This window comes from Oncorhynchus kisutch, linkage group LG8, assembly GCF_002021735.2.
Source record: "Oncorhynchus kisutch isolate 150728-3 linkage group LG8, Okis_V2, whole genome shotgun sequence".
NCBI lineage: Eukaryota > Metazoa > Chordata > Actinopteri > Salmoniformes > Salmonidae > Oncorhynchus > Oncorhynchus kisutch.
The window spans coordinates 62,661,385-62,687,701 of NC_034181.2; the positions used below are offsets into that span (position 1 = coordinate 62,661,385).

The window sequence follows — 26,317 nt, forward strand, 5'->3', positions numbered from 1 at the left end:
ATTTTAGTGAATGATATCATTAATAGGACTGGTGGAGTTATGTCACACATGCAGCTAACACAGACATATGGAAATGTCTGCTCTACCCAAAATTACAACCAATTAATTGCAGCATTACCACAAAAATGGAAGAGGCAAGTAGAAGGGGAAAAAAGTAAGGAACTTGTATGTCGGCCATGTATTAAAGAACATAAATGGTTAGTGAAAAGTGTGATAAATAAAAAACATATACCAATTTCATTGATTTTGCACACCAATATGTCTACCTGTACATGACCATCTGATCATTTATCACTCCAGTGTTAATCTGCAAAATTGTAATTATTCGCCTACCTCCTCATGCCTTTTGCACACAATGTATATAGACTCTTTTTTTTTCTTTTTCTTTTTCTACTGTGTTATTGACTTGTTAATTGTTTACTCCATGTGTAACTCTGTGTTGTTGTCTGTTCACACTGCTATGCTTTATCTTGGCCAGGTCGCAGTTGCAAATGAGAACTTGTTCTCAACTAGCCTACCTGGTTAAATAAAGGTGAAATTAAAAATTTAAAAATAATAAAAAAGGGCCAAAAAGCTGACAGCTGTGCCATATAAATTGAAAAATAGTTGGGAAGAGATTTTCGATGTACCCATTCCATGGCACATGGTTTATCAATTGATACGCAAAACAACGCCGGATTCAAAACTTTGAATTTTTAAATATAAATTACTATACAAAATTCTTTCAACTAATATAATGTTATATATATATATATGGGGGATACAATCTTCCCAGCTCTGCAGATTCTGCTGTGAGGAGGCAGAGTCATTAGATCATTTATTTTCGTTTTGTCCATATGTAGCTCGTTTTTGGTCACAGGTCCAGGAATGGCTGAAGAATTGCAACTAATGCTACAGATAGCAATACTGGGTGATTTGAAAAGCCATAGTCAATCAATCAATAATATAATAAGTATTTTAGCTAAATGTTTATTTTTAATTTACAATCTGAAGAATCTATGAGATTAGGAAGGTTCAATTATTTTCTGAAGCATCACAGCACAGTTGACAAATACCGTGGGGCAAAAAAGTATTTAGTCAGCCACCAATTGTGCAAGTTCTCCCACTTAAAAAGATGAGAGAGGCCTGTAATTTTCATCATAGGTACACTTCAACTATGACAGACAAAATGAGGAAAGAAATTCCAGAAAATCACATTGTAGGATTTTTAATGAATTTATTTGCAAATTATGGTGGAAAATAAGTATTTGGTCAATAACAAAAGTTTATCTCAATACTTTGTTGTATACCCTTTGTTGGCAATAACAGAGGTCAAATGTTTTCTGTAAGTCTTCACAAGGTTTTCACACACTATTACTGGTATTTTGGCCCATTCCTCCATGCAGATCTCCTCTAGAGCAGTGCTGTTTTGGGGCTGTTGCTGGGCAACGTGGACTTTCAACTCCCTCCAAAGATTTTCTATGTGGTTGAGATCTGGAGACTGGCTAGGCCACTCCAGGACCTTGAAATGCTTCTTACGAAGCCACTCCTTCGTTGCCCGGGCGGTGTGTTTGGGATCATTGTCATGCTGAAAGACCCAGCCACGTTTCATCTTCAATGCCCTTGCTGATGGAAGGAGGTTTTCACTCAAAATCTCACGATACATGGCCCCATTCATTCTTTCCTTTACACGGATCAGTCGTCCTGGTCCCTTTTCAGAAAAACAGCCCCAAAGCATGATGTTTCCACCCCCATGCTTCACAGTAGGTATGGTGTTCTTTGGATGCAACTCAGCATTCTTTGTCCTCCAAACATGATGAGTTGAGTTTTTACCAAAAAGTTATATTTTGGTTTCATCTGACCATATGACATTCTCCCAATCTTCTTCTGGATCATCCAAATGCTCTCTAGCAAACTTCAGACGGGCCTGGACATGTACTGGCTTAATTAAGCCACATTTCTTTAAATAAATCCCATATGCTATGTTATTACAAAAAATGGTTTTTCATTCTCTGGTAATGCCAATTTGGAATGCTTCTCAAAGAATCCCTCTGGTGGTCAAACTAGCACTAACTTGCATTAACAGAAAACATGTATGAGAGTTAATAACGTGCCACAGAATGCTGCAGCAGCCCGCAAGGTGTGACGCAACTTTTCAAGGAGGAACCACTGTAGCTACATACACACACTACTCCTGGGGTCTAAAGCTAGACTACAGTATATCTCTCAGCAACACACACTACCACCACCGGAACATTTGATTCACCCTGCCATGGAAACGGTCCTCTTATAGTTGAAAGGACAGAGTTGGTGGTTGGCCCATGCTGACAAATGAAAAACTCATTTTTGAAGGCAAGCTGTTTTGTTATCCTCCTGGGCGACAGTAGAAGGGTTACTTTGATGTACCACACTGTGTGCATTCTCCGCCTCAGTCAAAGACCATGCCAAAGATACAAGATTAAGTGGGAAGGGAAAAATACTATCACAGTATTCTTTTATTCTGAATTTCTTTCAACTATCAACAATGGGTTTCACCGTTCTTACAAGGTGTTTTACCACTGTAAAACGTGCCTCAAGAGACGTTCAGGCTACTTTGGATGTCAAAGCTGCAATGTATGCATCATTATTTGCCCCATTTTGTAATTATCTAATTAATCAATTGCACTGTAAGATCTTATTGGCACCAGTAGTTGAAAGCATATTTTAAAGTGTGTTTTGGAGAAGCAATCTGTGTAAATGAATACAGTCAATTAACTAGATGGAGCCACTGTGTTTTATTAAAACTAACAGACTCACTGAACTGCAGTAATTGAACCTTCCTCTTGAGGATACATGGCATGTCACTGGTGTCACTGTTTAGGTCTAGATTTTTTGAAGTAGTACACATGACAAACTGTGATACATTATTTAAAATCAGTTATTCTAACCCTGGCCTGAATTCTTCTTTACCTTAAACCCATATGTTTGTGCCATCATTGTGACATTGGTTGAATGTGCTCTTGTGTTTTTTTAAAGGGCAGAGTCCGTGGAGAAGGTCAGTCCCGTCGAGAGGAGATATGAACCTGTTCCCCAGGTTACCCCTGCTGCCCCACCTGCAATACTGCCCAAACCCACCTCACCTGAGGGTAAGCACTATTGTATAGGACACACACTAGTCTAGTTGTACATGCAGTATTTTCATCTAGAAATATAATACTCACACACACACTCACAGTGACTCACTTAAAAGATCCCCGTGATTCTCCCAAAGCAGACACAGTCACGACCAACTACCTACCCCAGAAGAGTTACCCTGAGAAGTCTCCAGTGAACGGTACGGCAATGAAAGACCAGCCCAAGGCCCCGGCCAATACCAGCTACAACCGCTACGTCCCCAAGCCCTACACCAACTCCGCCAAGCCCTTCGAGAGGAAGTTTGACAGCCCCAAGTTCAACCACAACCTGCTGCCCAACAACAAAACAGACCTGACCCCAGCCATCAAGGCCCCAGCCAACAGCACAGCCCCAGCCAAGCACCAGATCTCCCCCCAGCCTACAGACATGGACTCAGGCCTCGACACCTTCACACGCACCATGGACAACAGGTCCAAGTACCAGCACAACAACATCAACGCTGTGCCCAAGGCCATCCCTGTCAGGTGAGAGGATTCAACATCACCCCCTAGAGGGGTAACCTACCCACTGGCGGAACTATACTGGGTTAAGTTATAATATATAGATTATAGTGTTATCGCCTCGCTTCATGTATTATGGAAGAAACACACCAGGAGTGAGGAGTGTTTCTGTGCATGGCTAGAGAAAAGAAAGTCACATGGTCATGGGTCTTACAGTTCTATAGTTGACACACTGAATGATACCAATGCCTTTGCCCGTCCAGAAGGTGTCACAAATGTTTGAGGCGGGCTCTAACTGGCTCTATGTTCTGGTATCTGACTGTGACAACTCTCTCCCCCTGTAGCCCCAGTGCTCTGGAGGATGATGATGAGGATGAAGGTCACACGGTGGTGGCCACGGCCCGGGGGGTCTTCAACTGTAATGGCGGGGTGCTGAGCTCCATCGAGACGGGTGTCAGCATCATCATCCCACAGGGGGCCATCCCCGAGGGCGTAGAACAGGAGATCTACTTCAAAGTCTGCCGGGACAACAGCATCCTGCCCCCCCTGGACAAGGAGAAAGGTCAGACATGGGTTCATGGTAGAGGTCGACCGATTAACCGTAATGGCCGATTAATTAGGGAATGATTTCAAGTTTTCATAACAATCGGAAACCGGTCATTTTGAACGCCGATTTTGCCCAAATTTTTTATTTATTTAATCTTAATCTTTATTTAACTAGGCAAGTCAGTTAAGTTAAAACCTCTTGAAGCTAGGGGGCACTGTTTTTATTTTTGGAAAAATAACGTTCCCAAAGTAAACTGCCTATTTCTCAGGACCAGATGCTAGAATATGCATATAATTGACAGCTTAGGATAGAAAACACTCTAAAGTTTCCAAAACTGTAATAATATTGTCTGTGAGTATAACAACTGATATTGCAGGAGAAATCCTGAGAAAAATCCAATCAGGAAGTGACTCTTATTTTGAAACCCCTGTCTTTCTATGCAGATTCCTTTTTCTACGTCTTCCCTAAGGTGTCTACAGCCTTTAGACGTAGTTTCACGCCTTTATGTTGAAGAATGAGCGTAAACGAACACATTGCGTAAGTGGCCAGCTGATGGCTCTGAGGGATTCTTGCGTAAAAGAGAGAGGTAGCCATTTTTCCTCCCGGTCCTACTGAAAATCCAACTGTCCCGGTTGATATATTATCGAATAGATATTTGAAAAACACCTTGAGGGTTGATTATAAAAGCTATGTTTTTTGCCATGTTTCTGTCGATATTATGGATATCATTTGGAATTCTTCTCGGCGTTGTCGTGACTGCTATTTCTGGTGGATTTCTGAACATAACGTGACAAACAAACTGAGCTATTTTGGGTATAAAAATAATCTTTATGGAAGAAAATGAACATTTGCTGTCTAACTGGGAGTCTCGTCAGTGAAAACATCCGAAGATCATCAAAGGTAAACGGTTAATTTGATTGCTTCTGATTTTCGTGACCAAGCTTCCTGCTGCTAGCTGGACATAATGCTATGCTAGGCTATCGATAAACTTACACAAACGCTTGTCTTGCTATCGCTGTAAAGCATAATTTCAAAATCTGAGACGACAGGGTGATTAACAAAAGGCTAAGCTGTGTTTTGCTATATTTCACTTGTGATTTCATGAATTTGAATATTTTCTAGTAAGATTATTTGACCGTTGTGCTATGCTAATTAGTGTAGTTGCTGACAATTCTCCCGGATCCGGGATGGGTAGTTCCAAGAGGGTATTAAGAACACATTCTTATTTTCAATGACGGCCTAGGAACGGTGGGTTAACTGCCTTGTTCAGGGGCAGAACGACAGATTTTTACCTTGTCAGCTCAGGGATTCAATCTTGCAACCTTACAGTTAACTAGTCCAACGCTCTAACCACCTGCCTCACGAGGTGGTTAGGAGCCCGCTGTTACGCGAATGCAGTAAGAAGCCATCATCAATGCCTTTCTTAAAATCAATACACAAAAGTTTATATTTTTAAACCTGCATATTTAGCTCAAATAAATCCAGGTTAGCAGGCAATATTAACCAAATGAAATTGTGTCACTTCTCTTGCGTTCATTGCACACAGAGTGAGGGTATATGCAACAGTTTGGGCCGCCTGGCTTATTTGCGAACCAATTTGCCAGAATTTTACGTAATTATGACATAACATTGAAGGTTGTGCAATGTAACAGGAATATTTAGATTGATGGATGCCACCCGTTATATAAAATACGTAACGGTTCTGTATTTCACTGAAAGAATAAATGTTTTGTTTTTCGAGATGATAGTTTCCGGATTCGACCATATTAATGACCTACGGCTCGTATTTCTGTGTGTTATTATGTTATAATTAAGTCTATGATTTGATAGAGCAGTCTGACTGAGCGATGGTAGGCACCAGCAGGCTCATAACCATTCATTCAAACAGCACTTCCGTGCGTTTTGCCAGCAGCTCTGCTGTTTATGAATTCAAGCTTATCAACTCCCGAGATTAGGCTGGTGTAACGATGTGATGTGAAATGGCTAGCTAGTTAGCGGGGTGTGCGCTAATAGTTTTTCAAACATCACTCGCTCTGAGACTTGGAGTAGTTGTCCCCATTGCTCTGCATGGGTAACGCTGCTTCAAGGGTGGCTGTTGTTTATGTGTTTCTGGTTCGAGCCCAGGTAGGAGCGAGGAGAGGGACGGAAGCTATACTGTTACACTGGCAATACTAAAGTGCCTATAAGAACATCCAATAGTCAAAGGTTAATGAAATGCAAATGGTATAGAGAGAAATAGTCCTATAATTCCTATATATAATAACTACAACCTAAAACTTCTTACCTGGGAATATTGAAGACTCATGTTAAAAGGAACCACCAGCTTTCATATGTTCTCATGTTCTGAGCAAGGAACTTAAACGTTAGCTTTCTTACATGGCACATATTGCATTATTACTTTCTTCTCCAACACTTTGTTTTTGCATTATTTAAACCAAATTAAACGTTTCATTATTTATTTGAGGCTAAATCGATTTGATTGATGTATTATATTAAGTTAAGTGTTCATTCAGTATTGTTGTAATTGTCATTATTACAAATACATTTTAATCGGTATCGGTGTTGAAAAATCATAATCGGTCCACCTCTAGTTTATGGTACACAGGAGTTAGATTTCACAAGGGGTCATTCGCCCCTCTTTATTCCAGTCTTAAGATATTCTATTCTTCAGTTACGTGTTTTTAGAACCTTAATTGCTGTCTTTACAGTGAATATTATAGGTATTCACCCCTCTTAGATTTTTGTTCACATTTTGTTGCGTTACAAGGTGTGATTGAAATAGATTTCATTGTGATTTTTTTTGTCATCGATCTACACAAAATACTCAAAATAATGTCCGAGTGAAAAGAAAATTATTATTTTTTAATTATTTATTTTTTTACAAATGAATAAAAATGTATTAACAAAAATAGTCATTGCATTAAGTATTCAACCCCTTTGTTAAAGCAAGCCTAAATTAGTTCAGGAGTAAAATACTGCTTAACAAATCACATAATCAATTGCATGGACTCACTCTGTGTGAATATAATAGGTGCTGACATTGTTTTTTTATGGCTTTCCTCTTTCCCCCATACACACAACATCTAAGGTCCCTTAGTAAAGTATTTCATTCCAATCACAGAGTCAACTACAAAGACCAGGGAGCTTTTTGAAAGCCTCATGAAGACAGGCAGATATTGGTAGATGGGTAACAATAACAAATTAGACATTTAATATCTCTTTAAGCATGGTCAAGCTAATAATTATGCTGTGGATGATGTATTAAACCGCCTAGACACATCAAAGATGCAAGCTGTGTTTCGAATACTCATACTAACGCAATGCAATTCTTCAGAAAATGGGCGTGGCTTCACAACGTTTTCAGATTTTAAGAAAATGGCTGAAAATATGCAGCCGTAGTATGATGAGAGCGGATACAAATTCATTGCTTTAACTAATTATGACAAATGTTAGGAAAATGTTGAAGAATGTAATAAAGTAATGACATCAAGTAAGTTACATTACACATTATGTTTGCTGACAATTTGTTAGCTTCGCTGACCTTACGAACCGGATAGCATATCATTACAGCAGTATGTACCGGTATATTAACTAGCTACTAGTTGGCTACTAATACATTGTCAAACATGGCAGTATATTAACTATATGCTAACTAACTAACTAACCAACGTTTATTGACTTGATTATTCACGTCATGCTTACCTAAGTGGTATAGTCATTGTGCATTCTCAATGGACATTAATTCTGGTTATCTACTCTGATTTCAGGGCACTCTTGTCTGAGTGTGCTAGAGTGCAGAATAACGGATGAATTTACGAACGCTCAACACCCGTTGAATATGACCGGTTGCAGTAAATGTTGGCAAATAACTGGAATTAAATTGTTGCCAGCAGCACAGTTAAATTCACCAACGCTCTGGATAACATGAAAACAACCTAATCAGCTCTGCTAGGGAGAGTAAAATGGTCAGAGTGAGGTGTTCTCTCATTTCTGTCTGGAAGTATCTAGCCAGTTAGCTCGGGTGCTTGACTGCCGTTGTGAGGTCAGAATCTAATGTGCTAGTGATGGCTATTTAACAGTCTGATGGCCTTGAGATAGAAGCTGTTTTTCAGTCTCTCGTCCCAGCTTTGATGCACCTGTACTGACCTCGTCTTCTGGATGATAGCGGGGTGAACAGGCAGTGGCTCAGGTGGTTGTTGTCCTTGATTATCTTGTTGGCCTTCCTGTGACATCAGGTGCTGTAGGTGTCCTGGAGGGCAGGTAATTTGCCCCCGGTGATGCGTTGGGCAGACCGCACCACCCTCTGGAAGGCCCTGCGGTTGCGGGCGGTGCAGTTTCCGTACCAGGCGATGACACAGCCCGACCAGATGCACTCTATTGTGTATAGCAACAGCACCAACTTCCGAACGACAGGCGAAGCGCTAGTATGCTCAACTGAAAGTATACCGTTGGTTTACACTATGCTAAAATGAACTAATAGTATATAGTATGTTGTATATGCTTATTAAGTATATAGTATACAGTATGTTAGTATGGGTATTCGAACACAGATGCAGTCTTCCTTCTGAACTGAGCTGTAGGACAGGGAGGAAACTGCTCATGGATGTCACAATGAGGCCATTGGTCATTTTAAAACGGCTACAGAGTTCAATGGCTGTAATGGGAGAACTGAGCATGGATCAACAAGATTGTAGTGACTCCACAATAATGACCTAAATGACAGAGTGAAAAGAACAATACAAATATACAGAATAAAAAATATTCCAAAACATGCTTCCTGTATACAACAAGGCACTAAAATAATACTGTAAAAAACATGGCAGGAATACACTTTTTGGCCAAAATGCAAAGCCTTATGTTTGAGGCAAACCCAACACATCGCAGAGTAAATGCTTCCTTATTTTTAAGCATTGTTGCATCAGGGTATGGGTATACTTGACATCGGCGAAGACTGGAAAGTTTTTCAGGATAAAAAAAGGGATATCGCTAACACAGGCAAAATCCTAGAGGTAAACCTGCTTCAGTCTGCTTTACACCAGACACTGGGAGAAGAATTCACCTTTCAGCAGGACAATAACCTACAACACAAGGCCAAATCTACACTGGAGTTGCTTACCAAGAAGACAGTGTTATGTTCCTGAGTGGCCAAGTTACAGTTTTGACTTAAATATGCTTGAAAATCTATGACAAGACTTGATCTGTCTAGCCATGATCTCCAACACCTTGACAAAGCTTGAGAATTTTGAAAATAATTATGGGCAAATATTGCGCAATGTGTGAAGAAATCCAAGGGGGGTGAATACTTATGATAGGCACTGTATGTAATATCTCAGTCCACGGTGGGGTTATTTTACTCTCCAAATGTGTTCGAGATAATTGTTGTTTTCACAGATCATTTATCACCTCTCTTCTCTCTTGTCTTCTCTCTGAGTTTTTCTAGGATAGGTATATTTTCCTTCAATCTTTTAATGGTTTTCAATGTCTAAACTTGTTATGGCTGCAATCCCGATATCGGGATAAGTGTTATCAACAACCGCTGAATAGCATAGCGCTAAATATTTATATTCATGAAATCACAAGTGCAATATAGGAAAACACAGCTTAGCCCTTTGTTATTATGCTTTTGATTTTGAAATTATGCTTTACAGCGAAAGCAATCCAAGTGTTTGTGTAAGTTTATCGATTGCACGATAAAACATTAAGTACACTTAGCATCAGGTAGCTCGGTCACGAAAATCAGAAAAGCAATCAAATTAATTGTTTACCTTTGATGATCTTCGGATGTTTTCACTCACGAGACTCCGTTACACAACAAATGTTCCTTTTGTTCCATAAAGATGATTTTTAGATCCAAAATACCTCCGTTTGTTTGTCGCGTTATGTTCAGAAATCCACAAGAAAGAGAGGTCGCGACAACGCAGATGAAAATTCCAAATAGTTTCCATAATGTCCACAGAAACATGTCAAATGTTTTTTATAATAAATCCTCATGTTGTTTTTAAAATATATAATCGATAATATATCAACCGCAAATGTCTTTCACAGGAGGAGAGGGGAAAACAATGGCTGTCCAAATTCTGTTGCGCGAGCAAAACTCATGTGACCACTTGACGCGATGTTATCGTTCTGGCTCATTTTTCAAAATAAAAGCCTGACACTATGTCTGAAGACTGTTGACACCTTGAGGAAGCGATAGGAAAATGAATCTGGTTCATATCCCTTTAAATCCAGCAAAGGGAGGCTATGGAACATGGAGTTTTCAAAATAGAAGCTACTTCCTGTTTTGATTTTCCTCAGGGTTTCGCCTGCAATATCAGTTCTGTTATACTCACAGACAATATTTTGACAGTTTTGGAAACTTTAGCGTGTTTTCTATCCAATACTAATAATAATATGCATATATTAGCAACTGAGACTGAGGAGCTGGCCGTTTACAATGGGCACCTTTTCATCCAAGCTACTCAATACTGCCCCTGCAGCCATAAAAAGTTAAATGTTCACCGTGCCTGTTTCAACCCATTAAGTAGCCCAAGAGCTTCAGTGATCTTAGGAACACTATGTGCATGTGTATTAGCCTCTAACCCTGTGGTGTATATCTGTTTCCAGGAGAGACCCTGCTCAGCCCGCTGGTGATGTGTGGCCCTCACGGCCTCAAGTTCCTGAAGCCTGTGGAGCTGCGTTTACCTCACTGTGCGTCTATGACCCCAGATGGTTGGTCTTTTGCTCTAAAATCCTCCGACTCCTCGTCGGGTACGCTGTCCTCTCTCTGTCCTTTTGGGGTCGGGGCTTTGGGTTGGCTTTGTGACAAACTGATGGTTGTGGGTCACTTTGATTTTTATGGTTTCATTTATTTGGTATTTCAGTTTAATCACTCACTCATTCATCCACTGATCTTTATTTATTTGATGTGGTCTTCAGATCAAAGTTCTTCTTGTCATTGCTTTTTCATGCTGAAACATATTTCTTTCTGTTCTTTCCTCCACTTTGGGTCTATGTCATCTGTTCGACATGGATATGGTTCCATTGGACATGCATCCAGCCGATCAGTTTTATGTTCATGAGATTAGTTTATTCTTTGTTGTGAATCATTCCACATTATTTTCCTACAAGTGATTTTTTTCTCTCACATAGCCACCCAAACGTCTATCCTGAAACGCAGCGGTCCTCTTAAATTTGGAAGGGGACCCTCTCAGAGACAGACGCATGGCTCCCTCAGTACTAACAGATATTCTGTTGTGTATGTGAGAACAGCCTGTGGGTTGGATCTGAGATCTGTCTGTCTGACAGCATCAGAACAGAACTGAGACAGCTCTCTGCTCTCCCTCCGTTCCTCTCTAAATGTCTTAATGGTAAACTTGGCACCGCCGTGGATTAGCTACTATTTACTCTCAGCTAGAATTGGACTTGAAGGGCTAAATTAGCCTACTGCTGCCTCGTTGGCTTGTTCGTTTGTTGTCCTGCTTCGTTGTAGATGGATTACAAGGCTATGCTCTAATCCTCTTATTGTAAAACAACTTCTTTAGCTTCATTTCATCTCGACTTGTGTCTTGCTCCTCACTTGCCCATGCCCAATGGTAGTTTCCTGTAGGGAAGCAGCGTAGTGTGTGACTGAATGGTCTTGGTTTAGAATGGTTCTGAAAGAAGTCTGCTCACGGACGGGAGATATTCAATCCAAACCACACATGATCAGTTTACTTCTGAACAAACATTACTTTAATGTACTGATGTCATTATGAGTTTCACAGTGAACATTCCTCCTCCTGCTGCACTGGCTAATTATGAACCTCTAACAAATCATCTGAGTCATTGACAGTTGATCTGAGTAAAATCAGTTAAACACCTCTTGGTCCTCATATGGATCCTATCTGATAGGACCTGTCATTGCTAAAATCCCTTTGACATTTAGGAGTAATTACACTATAATGATTATGATGCATTATCCTCCCTTGTGATTTCCTATCAGAACAGCAAAACATGCTAAAAGCCTGCAATTTTTATGCACTTTGATCTGAACATCTCATAAAACTCACTTTTCTCACATGGCCCTGAGGGAATGAATGCAATTATCTGAAATAACAGTGCTTTAAAATGCAACTGCATTGTGGTTTGGAAGAAATGGTGCAGTTTAGTGTAACAATTTTGAGTCTAAAGCTTTTTTAAACAATTATTTAAATTGGTTCTTCTGTGGAGGCAATACTCTTGGCTCGAGGCCTGGGCTGGAACACACCCATTAATTTCAAATTACAGTCGCTTCCAGTACATACTCTATCCTTAAGAGCTATAATTTGAAATGAAGAGTGGTTTTAGCAATGTAATGTGAAGTTTACTTCTGTCAAGCTACATCCTGGGGTGTGTACCACAAACCGAATGTATATATGGCTTTAATGGAACAAAGGGTGTTTTAGTTTAGTGTTTGGAGCTTGCTGGTTGTCAGTTTAGCATGAAGTACATTATGTATTATGAACCGTATGCCCTTTCTCCACCTGTTATCATTACCATGTTCCTAATCTCTCTCCCCCTCAGGTGATCCCAAGAGTTGGCAGAATCAGTCTCTCCCTGGAGACCCCAACTACCTGGTGGGAGCCAACTGTGTGTCTGTGCTCATCGACCACTTCTGAAATGTGCAACAGCTGGCCTGTTACTGAATGTGAAACCATGAGGAAAGGAGTGATAATAAACACATACACACACACACCATTTCTCCAGGGGTGGACCATACACAATGAAGTATTTACACCCAGTGCTCCTGTGTTGTTTACTGTGCCCATGGAAGATGGAGGGAGACTGAAGTTGCCCCTATGTGCTGTCCTTTAACTCTTTCCGAGGTCTTGAAGAAAATACAAAACACACAAAACGATTTAACCAGTGATGGAATGCATGCCCTGTGCCACTGAGTAACTCATCACATTATACGCCAAGTTTGAACTTTTATTGTTACATAAACAGGAAAGATGGTTTGTGAGGTTTTTACTATTGAAGTAGATGGACATACATGTAGGTGTATTTATACTATATATGCATACAGTATATATAATATATGGTATAAATATAATTTTAAATTCAATTCTAGAAAATGGAATTCAAGAATCAGACTTCAACCTTTTTGTCACCTTTTGAATTGACTGACTTGAATGCCGGTCACATTTTTTCCACATTGACGGATTTGCGAAGATTTTGGAATTCGGTGCCAGGGAGATGGGCAGTAAAGTGATGAAGATGTAAATGTATGGCTTTGTGGTAATGATTATGGTGATAGTGAAGTTGGCAAGCATCCGCAGAAAAGAAAATGAAGATACAGGTGGAATACTTTGAGGTGGATTTAAAGCCCAACTCATGCCTCTAACATGTTCATCCTGTGACTCGAATGGCTCTTCCTTCCTTTCCTTTTTTCTTTCTTTCTGTAAACTGACCTTGGATTCACTTTGTATTGACTACCAGAATTCTACTCCTGCTGTATCAAGATCTATGCATGTGCTATGACTCAGGTCCAGAAGCCTGCTCAGTTCTCCCTCACCATGTTAAAACCCTCTTACATTAACAAGCAGTGATGCCTTATCTGCAAATTATTCACTTTTTCAGTAAAAACCTCTGGGTTCTTCTAAGTTATGATGATAAATTATGGAAGAATGAAGTTTTCTCTTGCCATTTTGTCAACCCACTGTATAAATGAACTTGGGTTTAGCGCACAAGAACAATTGAGGCTAATAAAGGTATGCTTTCTTTATCTGCTATGCATATGACTTCAGAAGAAAACAAAAAACATGACAAAAAAGACAAGTGGCTGTACATAAAGTTAGCATATGGCCTTGGTTCTTGGTTTGTAAATTAACTTTTGTATGTCTTTGTTATTTTGTATAAAACTTTGAGAAATCTGTTGAAAAAAATAAATGAATTGACCATGGTTTACTTTGTATTCTGGTTATACCCTTGAGCCTTGGAACTTGTAACTATTAGCAGTAATAAAATCCACATTTTCTACCAATATTCACACTACATATAAATAATAATAATTGTCACACAAATCTTTTGATGGTTATTTTACAAATGAGTAAAGTGCTTGGGTTAAACAACTTTGCAGACCTGTTCTTTAAAAGGGTGTGCTTTGAAAGTGTCCCCCTCATTTGTTTGTGATACTGGATGCTGTATTATTTTGTGCCCTGAAATGTATTTTTGTACTAATAGACCATATATTACGGCACACCAGTACTGTTTTCTTTATATACGATAACACAGCTTCAATTGGATATTAGCTCTTCACGTGTGGCTGACTTTTTTTTTTCTCCTTTGTGACACAATTTTAAGTATACCACTGTATTAATGAATAAAATCATTTTTAAAGTAAAGTGTTTCTGGGGGGTTATTGTCATTTTTATGAGACCGATATTCCATTCTAATAGTTTAAAGGATTCTCAGGTGAAATATGTAATCATGGTAGTTTTCTCCTTAGACTGGATTTCTGTAGTTTGATCTTCATCCATTACAAAGCTGAGAGGGGGGAAGGTGGCTGCTGTACAATTTCTGTTATCTTTAGATACTGCGGCATGATATAAGTGCAGTACCAGCTTGACTGGTGCAGATGGTGCTCTAGAGCCCTGTGGCTGGGTCTCCACAAGGTCAGCACCACAGCAGGCTGGTATTCAAAGATTAGGGACTGTAAGTCTTTAACCTCTGTTTGCATTATGAAGTACATTTTTACAAAGCTGGAGAATATAAACTTGTTTTAATGCAAATTCATGTTTTTACTCCCAATGTACTAAAAGTGTACCTAATCTCAGTTGATGGTTCTCAACCTTTGTGAATCTAATAAAGTAGGCTTGTCTGTGTGAAGTATAGATGGATCATTCAAATATATCTTTTTTTTGACCCACCACCCAATGTTCTGAATGTATTCGGACAATCACAACAATGAGAATAGATAGGTTGTCATCCATCTGATTTTGTGCTATTACAAACCAAAGCCAAGTAGAGTCATTCATCTGTTTCACATGCATATAGCTGGGATTTGTATTTTGATGGAATGACATTCACTATTGTTGTCTCTAAATTATCTTTAGGCCTATACCCAGGCCTATGTCCTAACACTTGGTTCGGGGCTATAATTTGAAGAAATGTATGAGAAATTGGTCATTTGAATTCCGATAATTCATAGATAACTCAAATGATAAGTGCATGGCTTCACAAATGATAAGAGCATGGTCATATTTTTAATGTTCATATAGTCTAATTATTTGTAGACGCAATCACATGAGGCTATTTTTTGGGATGCGAAGTGGTCCCTCAACACTCCGCACCATCGTAGTATTGATCGCCCCAAACACGCATTGTGACAGGTCCCCATTACGCAGTATAGCGACCAAAGAACAGCGTGTAGCTAGCTGCATCTCCTCCCGCCGCGGGTAGTTTTCTGTCGTCTGTGAAAACCCTGCGCCTGTGTGAAATAGCATACCCACGGCCACGCTCTCTCTGCATGTACCCTGCTGCGCGTTTGACAGTGGAATACTAGCCTACATAAAAGGGTGACATTATTCCCGTTTCATTTCAGCTATACGTTTTTACTTGCCGATGTTCTTTAAAATGTATCCTGTAGCAATGAAAACAAGGAAGTATAATGAATCCTCGTGGACTATGATTTGATGGACCATTTCTCAAGCTTTTCCTCGAAAACCCGGTTACCTTACCTAATAGCTCATTATCCTGTGTTTTTGCGGAATCGATTTGGGTAGGAGCACAAGAAAGTCACTACGCATCTCATCCATCACACTGTTGTAGCCTTCAGAATAACAGGCATTTACACATCTGCATCTTGGGATAATTAATGCAATTTAATGGAGTCTCTTTCAAAGGAACCATTTAGTAGGACTGGTGTTATATGCTTTTTGGACACCGTTGCTTATCAAGCTTAACGTTTGGACATAGGTTACTTGCTTTGCTGTTAGGTACCACTTTTGGATGCTGTTGGAAATAGCTTAACCCTATTTTTTTCGATAGCTGATACATCAACTGTTTTCTTCGTGACAATGCCAGTCCAAGCAATGCCCCGAGGTCGTTCGCTCAGCCCCGCGTCCCTGTCCCGTAGCCTCTCCAGACTCAGGGAGTTTCGGACTCGGACTCGGATCATGCTTTCTCTCGGAGTTTCTCAGATGGTTTTGGGAAGTCTGATTTTGGCAGTCAGTTTTGCCGCTCTGGCCCTCACTACCTCACCAAGGGTCAGACATTCGTGTCCATTTTGGGCAGGTTTCTCTGTAAGTATTTATTTAAGTATTAATATTCATCCAACATGTGGGTTTATGTGTGTGTGCTGTGGCTCACTATTTACTATTGTTTATCATTTGCCTCATTTCGCGGGAAATAGATCTGGCACGTGCTCACACCCGGTAAACATGTCCAGTTGGCTCGACATGTGTTTTTTTTGTGTAAATTATGCAGACGTAAAATCAACATTAATGCCATTCATTATTTCGTTTCTTGACTGTCACCAACTGAACAGTGGTTTTAAACGCTCTCATTTGGCATTTTGTTGTATAGGCTACAGATGGCATATCGTTGTGAAATATCTACTCTCATTTAGGCAAGATTAATTAGTTGCATTCTTTGTGTAATCTTGTTGCAATTTGTTTGTAATAGTATTGCTCAAAATAAATAATCAGGCACTGTGTGAAGGATTTCTCTCAGCAAGAACACTGAGTGCTATTTTGGCCCTCATCTTGTTTATGGATGGGAGTCTCACATACTGGCTTTGCAAACTGGACTCAGGGGAGACGTAATATAGTTAGTATGATATGTTATGTTTGTATGATATCTTATGTTTGGGATGGTATGTATTAATTTGTGGTTGTCCATCATCCATTTCGTATGATATGTTACGAACATAGAATTAGGAATTAGAATACTAGAATGGACATGAACCTTCTTATTATGGGATAAAGGTCAGCTATTTTGGTCAGGGAGCTGGTCAACCATGGTTTTGCCAGTACTGTGATAAGATATTGTTTAAATCATGAATTTGAAGAAATTATATGCACTGTATGTTTGTTAGCTAGCTAGCCAGCTAGTTTTAGAGGAACAATTAAATTCAAATTAACTGCCAATGTGCCAACATTCCATTCAAACAATGCAGTCAATCCACAGCCATACACTGAATGAAATCAGTTGATGATAGAATTTAGACAAGTTGTAAATGCAACAAGTCTGATTGTATCATATAATAGCACTCACAGCTTTAAAATAAAACATAAATTGAGACATTTAAGGTCTGTTTACATATATTTTAGAGGCTATTTATAATGAAAATTGGTATAAACCCCATATAAACTGTATTTATAATGATAGGACAATATTTTAGGTTGACAGTAAATCTATTGCACAATTTCTGACACATCACACGCCTTACTTTTACTTTCCTGCATCAGTGAAATCAGGATTATGCCTCTGCTGCCAGTCATTCCAATTAGACTGGTTTGGATGTCATGATCATGAAAAGCATGCAGTTAGGCCTACTTGCTGTAGGTCTATAACTGTGACGATAAAGCTAAATGTGTGCAGATTTTTGTTTACTATGTTACATTTAGTCTATGAGACCAGCCTGGGCTCTGCGGAAGTCTGTAGGTTAGAGGTTCTTAGCTTGCAGCTGGGCCATTAGTGATGAGGGCTGTTCTTGGCACATGCCCCGTACCCATGTGGCGCTGGTCATATTTGTCTAACTTTTCCTATGAAGAGAGTCCCTGTGGAGAGAGTGGTCTTATCAATCTATTTCCCTGCCAATTTTTTTTTTTTTTCTCTCTCTCTCTCTCTCTCTTTCTCTCTCTCTCTCTCTCTCTCTCTCTCTCTCTCTCTCTCTCTCTCTCTCTCTCTCTCTCTCTCTCTCTCTCTCTCTCACACACAACAACAAATGTAACTGTACGACTCAATGTTCAGTGAGCAAGAAATGCACTTTCGAGTAAGTTCTCGCTTTCATTGTGTACTGTACAGATTGTCTTAGTGGGACATTGTTTTCTGCGCCTGAAAATTTCTTTGCAGTTTCTCTAAATATTTATGAAGTCACTCTTCCTTGATTTCCTGCCAGAGATCCAGCCAGTACATTAAGCTGGGAGGCAGTTCCATTAATTATAGAAGGATAATTGAGGCAGTGTACAGAGGGTGAAAGGTGGTCTCTGGAACAGGGGATATGTGTGTGTGTGTGTGCTTTGTGTGGTTTGTGTGTTGTTGGAGATAAGCAACCTTGGGGTGAAAGTTCACAGGTCGGGCTATGCTCCTGGAGATCAATTCCTGGGGTTCACTCACTCAACAGATGTACACTACATGGCCAAAGGTATGTGGACTCCCCTTCAAATTAGTGCATTCAACTATTTCAGCCACACCCGTTGCTAACAGGACGATTCTGTGCTTCCAACTTTGTGGCAACATTTTGGGAAAGGCCCTTTCCTGTTTCAGCATGACAATGCCCTGTGCACAAATCGAGGTCCATACAGAAATGGTTTGTCAAGATCGACATGGAAGAACTTGACTGGCCTGCATAGAGGCCTGACCTTAACCCCATCGAACATATTTGCGATGAATTGGAAATCATTTAGATGTGATACAAAACATGGAAACGGTGTGGTTTAGGACCATGCAGACACCTCAGATTGGTCATGTAGGCTATTTTTCAGATTCAGCCTGCTGGATTTAGGACGGCATGGACACCACCGTGTGTGCGGACAGGCTGTGTAAAGTTAAAGCTTCTGAAAGGCTGGTGTATAGGACCAGCACGGGAGAAATGAACAGAGGCAGCTGCTGTCTGTGTTGCGCTTTTTCTCTGAGTTGTAAAAGGAAGCAGAGCAGAAACTGGCTACTCTTTAGTTGACTGATCTTGCTGGCAAGGTAACGACTGTTTGACAGAAAAAATTGCATATATTCCCAGTGCTGAGCTAGTAGTGTAACTGACATGTTATGTTAGCTAATGTTTCATCCCCTCTCGACTGAAGTGAATTAACTACTAGTAGCTTGCTAGTAGCTACCACAGCTAGTTATCTGTCAGGTAGCAGTATCTACCAGCTGTTGTGTATATGGAAATGTTTTGTAGCCTTTATTTTGTCCCTTATCAACAGAAGTACATTTGATGATGTATCATTGTACCATTAGCTAGAGCTTGTCAAATGTTGGCTAACATTAGCTAGCTAGCTCACTAGCTTTTGCTATTCTTTTTGCTTCAATCACACTTGACCTGAATCAAATGATGAAACCAGCAATTGAAGATCAATATTCTGCACAGTCAGTACACAACACTTTTCTTATGATCTTAGCAGGATCAGATGGTGACAGGTGTTCCTGCAGGGTCAGACAGCCATGGAAGACCAGTCTACGGAGCTCAGGTGGATTTTGCAGTATCTTATAATGATCAGTGAATGGATACAAAGTTCCATATTGAGTTGATGGGTAGGCTACAGTCTGGGATCTGGGAATAATGGTCATTTCAATTGTTGAACCATTGATTCTATTCTTGGATAATATAATGTATAAATGTACACCAAGGTAATTCTTTGTCATGCCTCATCTGAGCAGGATCAGATGGTGACAGGGGTCTTAGCAGGGTCAGGCAGCCAGGGAAGACCAGTCTGTTAACGGCGCAGAGGTGAATGTTTGCAGATGCAACACTTTATTCCCTCTGTGCAGCAAACACTGGACAAGACAGACGCTTCAAAGAATGAAACTATTTTAAGGCAGTCTGACAAACCTCTAAAGTTGATTTCCAAACTGTATCAAGAGTTGGTAGAGGCTTTTCACGATGACACAAAACATGTAAAACATGAATTATATGGAGGATGTACTGTTTCTGTGTGTTAGTGTGTAGGTGTATGTGTGTTTTTATTAAACTTCCATTGAGACATACATAAAAAAGGAAGTTGTGTTGGCGAGAGAGTTGAGTTATTGACTAGACTGGTGGGTGTTGGGCGTGCAGGTGGCTCGGGCTGTCTGGGCTGTCTGGGCTGGCTGGGCTGGCTAGGCTGGCTGGGCTGGCTGGGCTGGCTGGTGGCTGGGCTGGCTGGGCTGGCTGGCTGGCTGGGCTGGCTGGGCTGGCTGGCTGGGCTGGCTGGGCTGGCTGGGCTGGCTGGGCTGGCTGGGCTGGCTGGGCTGGCTGGCTGAAATGTGATATAGTGGATGTCTTGAGAAAGACAATCAAAAGTATTTGTACTTTATTTGTAAGAGTTGTTCATTTGTTAGTCTATTGGTTAAAGGTGCGACACAATATTGATTATTGTATTCTCATTTATCTAGTTCAGTCTTATCAATCACTTAAAGATATTTAATTATGATCTTACCTAGCTTGATGACTGTGGGCATTTTTGCTTATTTCTTTTTGTTCTAAATAGAGATGGCTAAAAAGGCCATGGGCCATATTAGGTGGTGAAGAAATGCAGGAAATTAGCTTTAGATGCCCCCAAAAATGCAAGAACCCTCAGAGGAGGAAGAAGAGGACCATCATCCCCAGTGAATTTGATAAAAATAGTGAAACACAAAAATTATACTAAATATATTCATGTCACCACCTTTGCAATGAAGGTCTACATTAGCCTCAACAGAAGTCTGTAGGGTAGTCTAACAGTTGTTAAAGTACTATGTGAATTTCACCACGTTCATATATTAATATGTCATGTTGATTTGTTATTATACATGCCTGCATCCTGGGAGAAGGGGAGTGTGTACTTACGTTTTGCCCTGTGTACTCGTTCTCAAATCATTTTGATGCACTATGAGAGGTAGGCACGCATTTTCTGTGGTCTTCAGAAAAGTTTGATTCTTTAAAGTACGAAGTCATACACACAGTGTTTTGTTCATGAATAATGATGTATATTTAGAGGTTACTCATAAGTGGATGGTATTGTTAAGATGCACTTGTAATTGTATTTTTTAGGATGATATCAACATTCTGAATTCAACATATGGTTAATAGCTAGCTAAGGTATTAGCAGGCTATTGTATGTGTGAACGATTGCTAGCTCCTCGAATGATCCCAGTCCCTCCTATTGTGCATCTGTTGTAGAAAGAGGCGACGATTCTCAGAACAGATGTGCTCTACAAATGTTTTATTTCCTTTTGGATGCAGATGCAGGATGCAGAGAGTGAGTTCTGCTTAATTAAAACGACCTGATCTCCAAAGTCCATGTCTATAGTCTCAATCAACCACACACAGCGCAAAGTTACAGCGGTGCAGTACACCACCGGTTACTGTAGCACCATGGTGTAGCTGGTGGACAGCTAGTTTCCATCCACCTCTGGGTACATTGAAATCAATTCCAAACCTAGGAGGCTCATGGTTATCACCCCCTTCCATAGGCTTACACAGTAATTATGACAACTTCCAGAGGACGCCCTCCAACCTATCAGAGCTCTTGAAGCATGAACTGACATGTTGTGCACCCAATCAAAGGATCAGAGAATTAATCTAGTACTGAAAGCATAAGCTACAGCTAGCTGTCACTGCAGTGCATAAAATGGGGTGAGTAGTTGACTCAAAGAGAGAGAAAAACAATAGTTGAACAGTTTTTAACAAATTCATTTCTTAAAAAATTAAGGAGAAGCAAGAGAGAGAGCAAACTATATTTCGTTGTATTTTTTTTCTCACTTTCACTTATCTATAGAATGCAGCTAGCTAAATTATTCTACTAAAACACCCAGCTCAAACAAAGAGGGATGCTATGGCTATCCAACACTGGACCTTTCCCAGTTTTATTAATTTATTGGCACCGGGGCCCACCGGTGCAACTGTTAAACTGCATGCTGAATGTACACTGTACTGCAGAATTGTAGCAGGTTTACTAGCACGTTAGTTCTAGTAGCTATGTAGACTGTGAAGTTAGCTAATATGGTGACAATGATGTAGGCCGTGTGTAGCGGATAGTGGTTAGAGGTTATGATATCAAGGTTTGGCTTGGAATGTTTTTTTCGCCCGGTCACCTACAGCTGATGTGTTGTGCACTGAAATCCACAAGCGAAGGGAAAAGGTGAGATGAGGAGTGTGTAGATGCAAGAAGGAATTAAAGAGCAAAATGATCATGCTGTTTGTTTGTGGCTGAACTGTGTTGTGTGATTCATTCCGCCGATTCTGTTGAAAAACATTTCTTAAACATAAGCAAATGCAACGAAAAAGGATAAACATACCTGAATTTGTTTGCGACTGTTGAACTAATAATTACAGCATAGATCAGCTAGATGCAGGCAAGAGTGTGCAAGGCAATATTGAATGTGTCACTGTATGTCACCTTGATTACTCAAGTTTTTCTCTCAACCTGTGCACCTACGTTGTAAACTTTCATTATTTTTTTTTTAGGTTGAGGCAACCTCATGATGGGTATAGGGACAATTCAAGTATCATGAAGTAACCTAAACCTATTGATGTTACATTGAGCTTTGTGAATGGAATATGAATGACAGTCATCCAATATGCTGTAATAGAAATATGGCCATGCACACAATTGGCCCAGCGTCATCCAGGTTAGGGCTGTGTCCCATCGTGCTCTAGCGACTTTGGTCGCCAGCTGGACGGTGTTTCCGCCGACACATTGGTGCGGCTGGCTTCCAATCAAATTTCAATCAAATGTATTTATAAAGCCCTTCTTACATCAGCTGATATCTCAAAGTGCTGTACAGAAACCCAGCCTAAAACACCAAACAGCAAGCAATGCAGGTGTAGAAGCACGGTGGCTAGGAAAAACTCCCTAGAAAGGCCAGAACCTAGGAAGAAACCTAGAGAGGAACCAGGCTATGAGGGGTGGCCAGTCCTCTTCTGGCTGTGCCGGGTGGAGATTATAACAGAACATGGCCAAGATGTTCAAATGTTCATAGATGACCAGCAGGGTCAAATAATAATAATCATAGTGGTTGTCGAGGGTGCAACAGGTCAGCACCTCAGGAGTAAATGTCAGTTGGCTTGTCATAGCCGATTATTCAGAGTATCTCTACCACTCCTGCTTTCTCTAGAGAGTTGAAAACAGCAGGTCTGGGACAGGTAGCACATCCAGTGAACAGGTCAAGGTTCCATAGCCGCAGGCAAAACAGTTGAAACTGGAGCAGCAGCACAGCCAGGTCGACTGGGAACAGCAAGGAGTCATCAGGCCAGGTAGTCCTGAGGCATGGTCCTAGGGCTCAGGTCCTCCGAGAGAGAGAGAGAGAGAAAGAAAGAAAGAAAAAATTTGAGAAGGAGAGAGAGAATTAGAGAGAGCCTACTTAAATTCACACAGGACACCGGATAAGACAGGAGAAATTATCCAGATATAACAGACTGACCCTAGCCCCCCGACACACAAACTACTGCAGCATAAATACTGGAGGCTGAGACGGGAGGGGTCGGGAGACACTGTGGCCCCATCCGACGGTACCCCCGGACAGGGCCAAACAGGCAGGATATAACCCCACGCACTTTGCCAAAGCACAGCCCCCACACCACTATTGGGATATCTTCAACCACCAACTTACCATCCTGAGACAAGGCCGAGTATAGCCCACAAAGATCCCCGCCACAGCACAACCCAAGGAGAGTGCCAACCCGGACAGGAAGATCACGTCAGTGACTCAACCCACTCAAGTGACGCACCCCTCACAGGGACGGCATGGAAGAGCACCAGTAAGCCAGTGACTCAGCCCCTGTAATAGGGTTAGAGGAGGAAGCAAGCAGTGTGTCAAGAAGCAGTGCGGCTTGGCAGGGTCATGTTTCGGAGGATGCATGGCTCTCGACGTTCACTTCTACCAAGTCCGTAAGGGAAGTTGCAGCAATGGGACAAGACTGTAATTACCAATTGGGGAGAAAAAGGGGTAAAAGTACAAAATATACAGTTGGGAGAACAAGTATTTGATACACTGCCGATTTTGCAGGTTTTCCTACTTACAAAGCATGTAGAGGTCTGTAATTTTTATCATAGGTACACTTCAAATGTGAGAGACGGAATCTAAAACAAAAATCCAGAAAGTCACAGTGTATGATTTTTAAGTAATTAATTTGTATTTTATTGCATGACATAAGTATTTGATACATCAGAAAAGCAGAACTTAATATTTGGTACAGAAACCTTTGTTTGCAATTACAGAGATCATACGTTTCCTGTAGTTCTTGACCAGGTTTGCACACAGTGCAGCAGGGCTTTTGGCCCACTCCTCCATACAGACCTTCTACAGATCCTTCAGGTTTCGGGGCTGTCGCTGGGCAATACGGACTTTCAGCTCCCTCCAAAGATTTTCTATTGGGTTGAGATCTGGAGAATGGCTAGGCCACTCCAGGACCTTGAGATGCTTCTTACGGAGCCACTCCTTAGTTGCCCTGGCTGTGTGTTTCGGGTCGTTGTCATGCTGGAAGACCCAGCCAAGACCCATCTTCAATGCTCTTACTGAGGGAAGGAGGTTGTTGGCCAAGATCTCACGATACATGGCTCCATCCATCCTCCCCTCAATACGGTGCAGTCGTCCTGTCCCCTTTGCAGAAAAGCATCCCCAAAGAATGATGTTTCCACCTCCATGCTTCACGGTTGGGATGGTGTTCTTGGGGTTGTACTCATCCTTCTTCCTCCAAACACGGTGAGTGGAGTTTAGACCAAAAAGCTCTATTTTTGTCTCATCAGACCACATGACCTTCTCCCATTCCTCCTCTGGATCATCCAGATGGTCATTGGCAAACTTCAGACGGGACTGGACATGCGCTGGCTTGAGCAGGGGGACCTTGAGTTGAATCCAAGATGGCGTAGCAGTAAGTCGTCCTGTCGTGTCGTGTCCCTGTATATTTTGTTTATATTTTGTTTATTTTTCGTTTTTTACATATTTTTCGTTTTTTACATAGCTATCCCTTTAAAAACATTTTGCTAAACCTAAGCTTCCAAATACGCTGGATCTTCACAACTAGCTATCTAGCTAAACCGCAACCCTGGACGATTACCCCTGGCTAGCGTTTCCACCCACTTAGCTTGAAGCTAGCCCGGCCTGCGCTACCACCGTAGCATACTCCTGAGCTACAATACCCGGGCCCACGACCGGTCTATCGATGTCACCGCATGAAGAGGAATAAACAGACTCACCCCATCGCGACGTCCCCCAAAGGCTAACTCTCTAGCCCTCGCTATCTCCCTGCTTGCTAATTCGGCCTGCTAACTGCTAGCTTGTCCAGCTCCGGTCCGCTAACTGCTACCTTGTCTAGCCCGGGCCTACAAACTGTTAGCTTGTTAGCACAGGCCTGCTAACCGCCTGAATCGCCGCGTCCCAAACGACCACCGGACCCATATTTACTTTCTATCTCTTTTGACTTTTAATTTGTTTATACCTTCCGGAAACCTGCCTCACCCAATGTGATACGGAATCGCTATTATTTTTTATTTATTTTTAGAACACACTCAAGAACCTCCAGAAGCTAACCAGCTAACTAGCTACAAGCTATTTAGTCATTGTTTTAACCTGGATAACACTCGCCAGTCCAGCTTCCCTTCCCCATCCACCGCTGCCCCCTGGACACTGATCTCTTGGCTACATAGCTGATGCACGCTGGACTGTCCATAAATCACGGTACTCCATTCTGCTTGTTTGTTTTATCTGTTGGCCCCGTTGCCTAGTCTACGCCATTTTACCTGCTGTTGTTGTGCTAGCTGATTAGCTGTTGTCTCACCTACTGTTTTAGCTAGCTTTCCCAATTCAACACCTGTGATTACTGTATGCCTCGCTGTATGTCTCTCTCAAATGTCAATATGCCTTGTATACTGTTGTTCAGGTTAGTTATCATTGTTTTAGTTCACAATGGAGCCCCTAGTTCCACTCTTCATACCCCTGATAACTCCTTTGTCCCACCTCCCACACATGCGGTGACCTCACCCATTACTACCAGCATGTCCAGAGATACAACCTCTCTCATCATCACCCAGTGCCTGGGCTTACCTCCGCTGTACCCGCACCCCACCATACCCCTGTCTGCGCATTATGCCCTGAATATATTCTACCATGCCCAGAAACCTGCTCCTCTTATTCTCTGTCCCCAACGCTCTAGGCGACCAGTTTTGATAGCCTTTAGCCGCACCCTCATACTACTCCTTCTCTGTTCCGCGGGTGATGTGGAGGTAAACCCAGGCCCTGCATGTCCCCAGGCACCCTCATTTGTTGACTTCTGTGTTCGAAAAAGCCTTGGTTTCATGCATGTCAACATCAGAAGCCTCCCCCCTAAGTTTGTCTT

At 41.2% G+C, this 26,317-nt stretch overlaps 2 protein-coding genes across 24 annotated transcripts in view; both read left to right on the forward strand.

The window, feature by feature from the left end:
* Nucleotides 1-14,483, forward strand: part of LOC109895444 (tight junction protein ZO-1) — a 150,442-nt gene extending 135,959 nt beyond the window's left edge. For 14 of the 23 annotated variants that reach the window (XM_031830799.1, XM_020489126.2, XM_031830796.1 and 11 more), the window contains 5 exons: nt 2,995-3,104; nt 3,230-3,617; nt 3,938-4,155; nt 10,747-10,890; nt 12,664-14,483. In XM_031830799.1, coding sequence (XP_031686659.1) covers nt 2,995-3,104; nt 3,230-3,617; nt 3,938-4,155; nt 10,747-10,890; nt 12,664-12,758 — 955 coding nt within the window. In that variant the 3' untranslated portion in view covers nt 12,759-14,483. The remainder of the gene's footprint in view (nt 1-2,994; nt 3,105-3,229; nt 3,618-3,937; nt 4,156-10,746; nt 10,891-12,663) is intronic. The other 9 variants (XM_031830811.1, XM_031830800.1, XM_031830805.1 and 6 more) reach the window with 5 other exon arrangements.
* A 1,116-nt stretch (nt 14,484-15,599) lies between these two features.
* LOC109895007 (protein FAM189A1-like) overlaps nt 15,600-26,317 on the forward strand; it is a 124,174-nt gene continuing 113,456 nt past the window's right edge. The window contains exon 1 of the mRNA XM_031830813.1: nt 15,600-16,382. Coding sequence (XP_031686673.1) covers nt 16,158-16,382 — 225 coding nt within the window. The 5' untranslated portion in view covers nt 15,600-16,157. The remainder of the gene's footprint in view (nt 16,383-26,317) is intronic.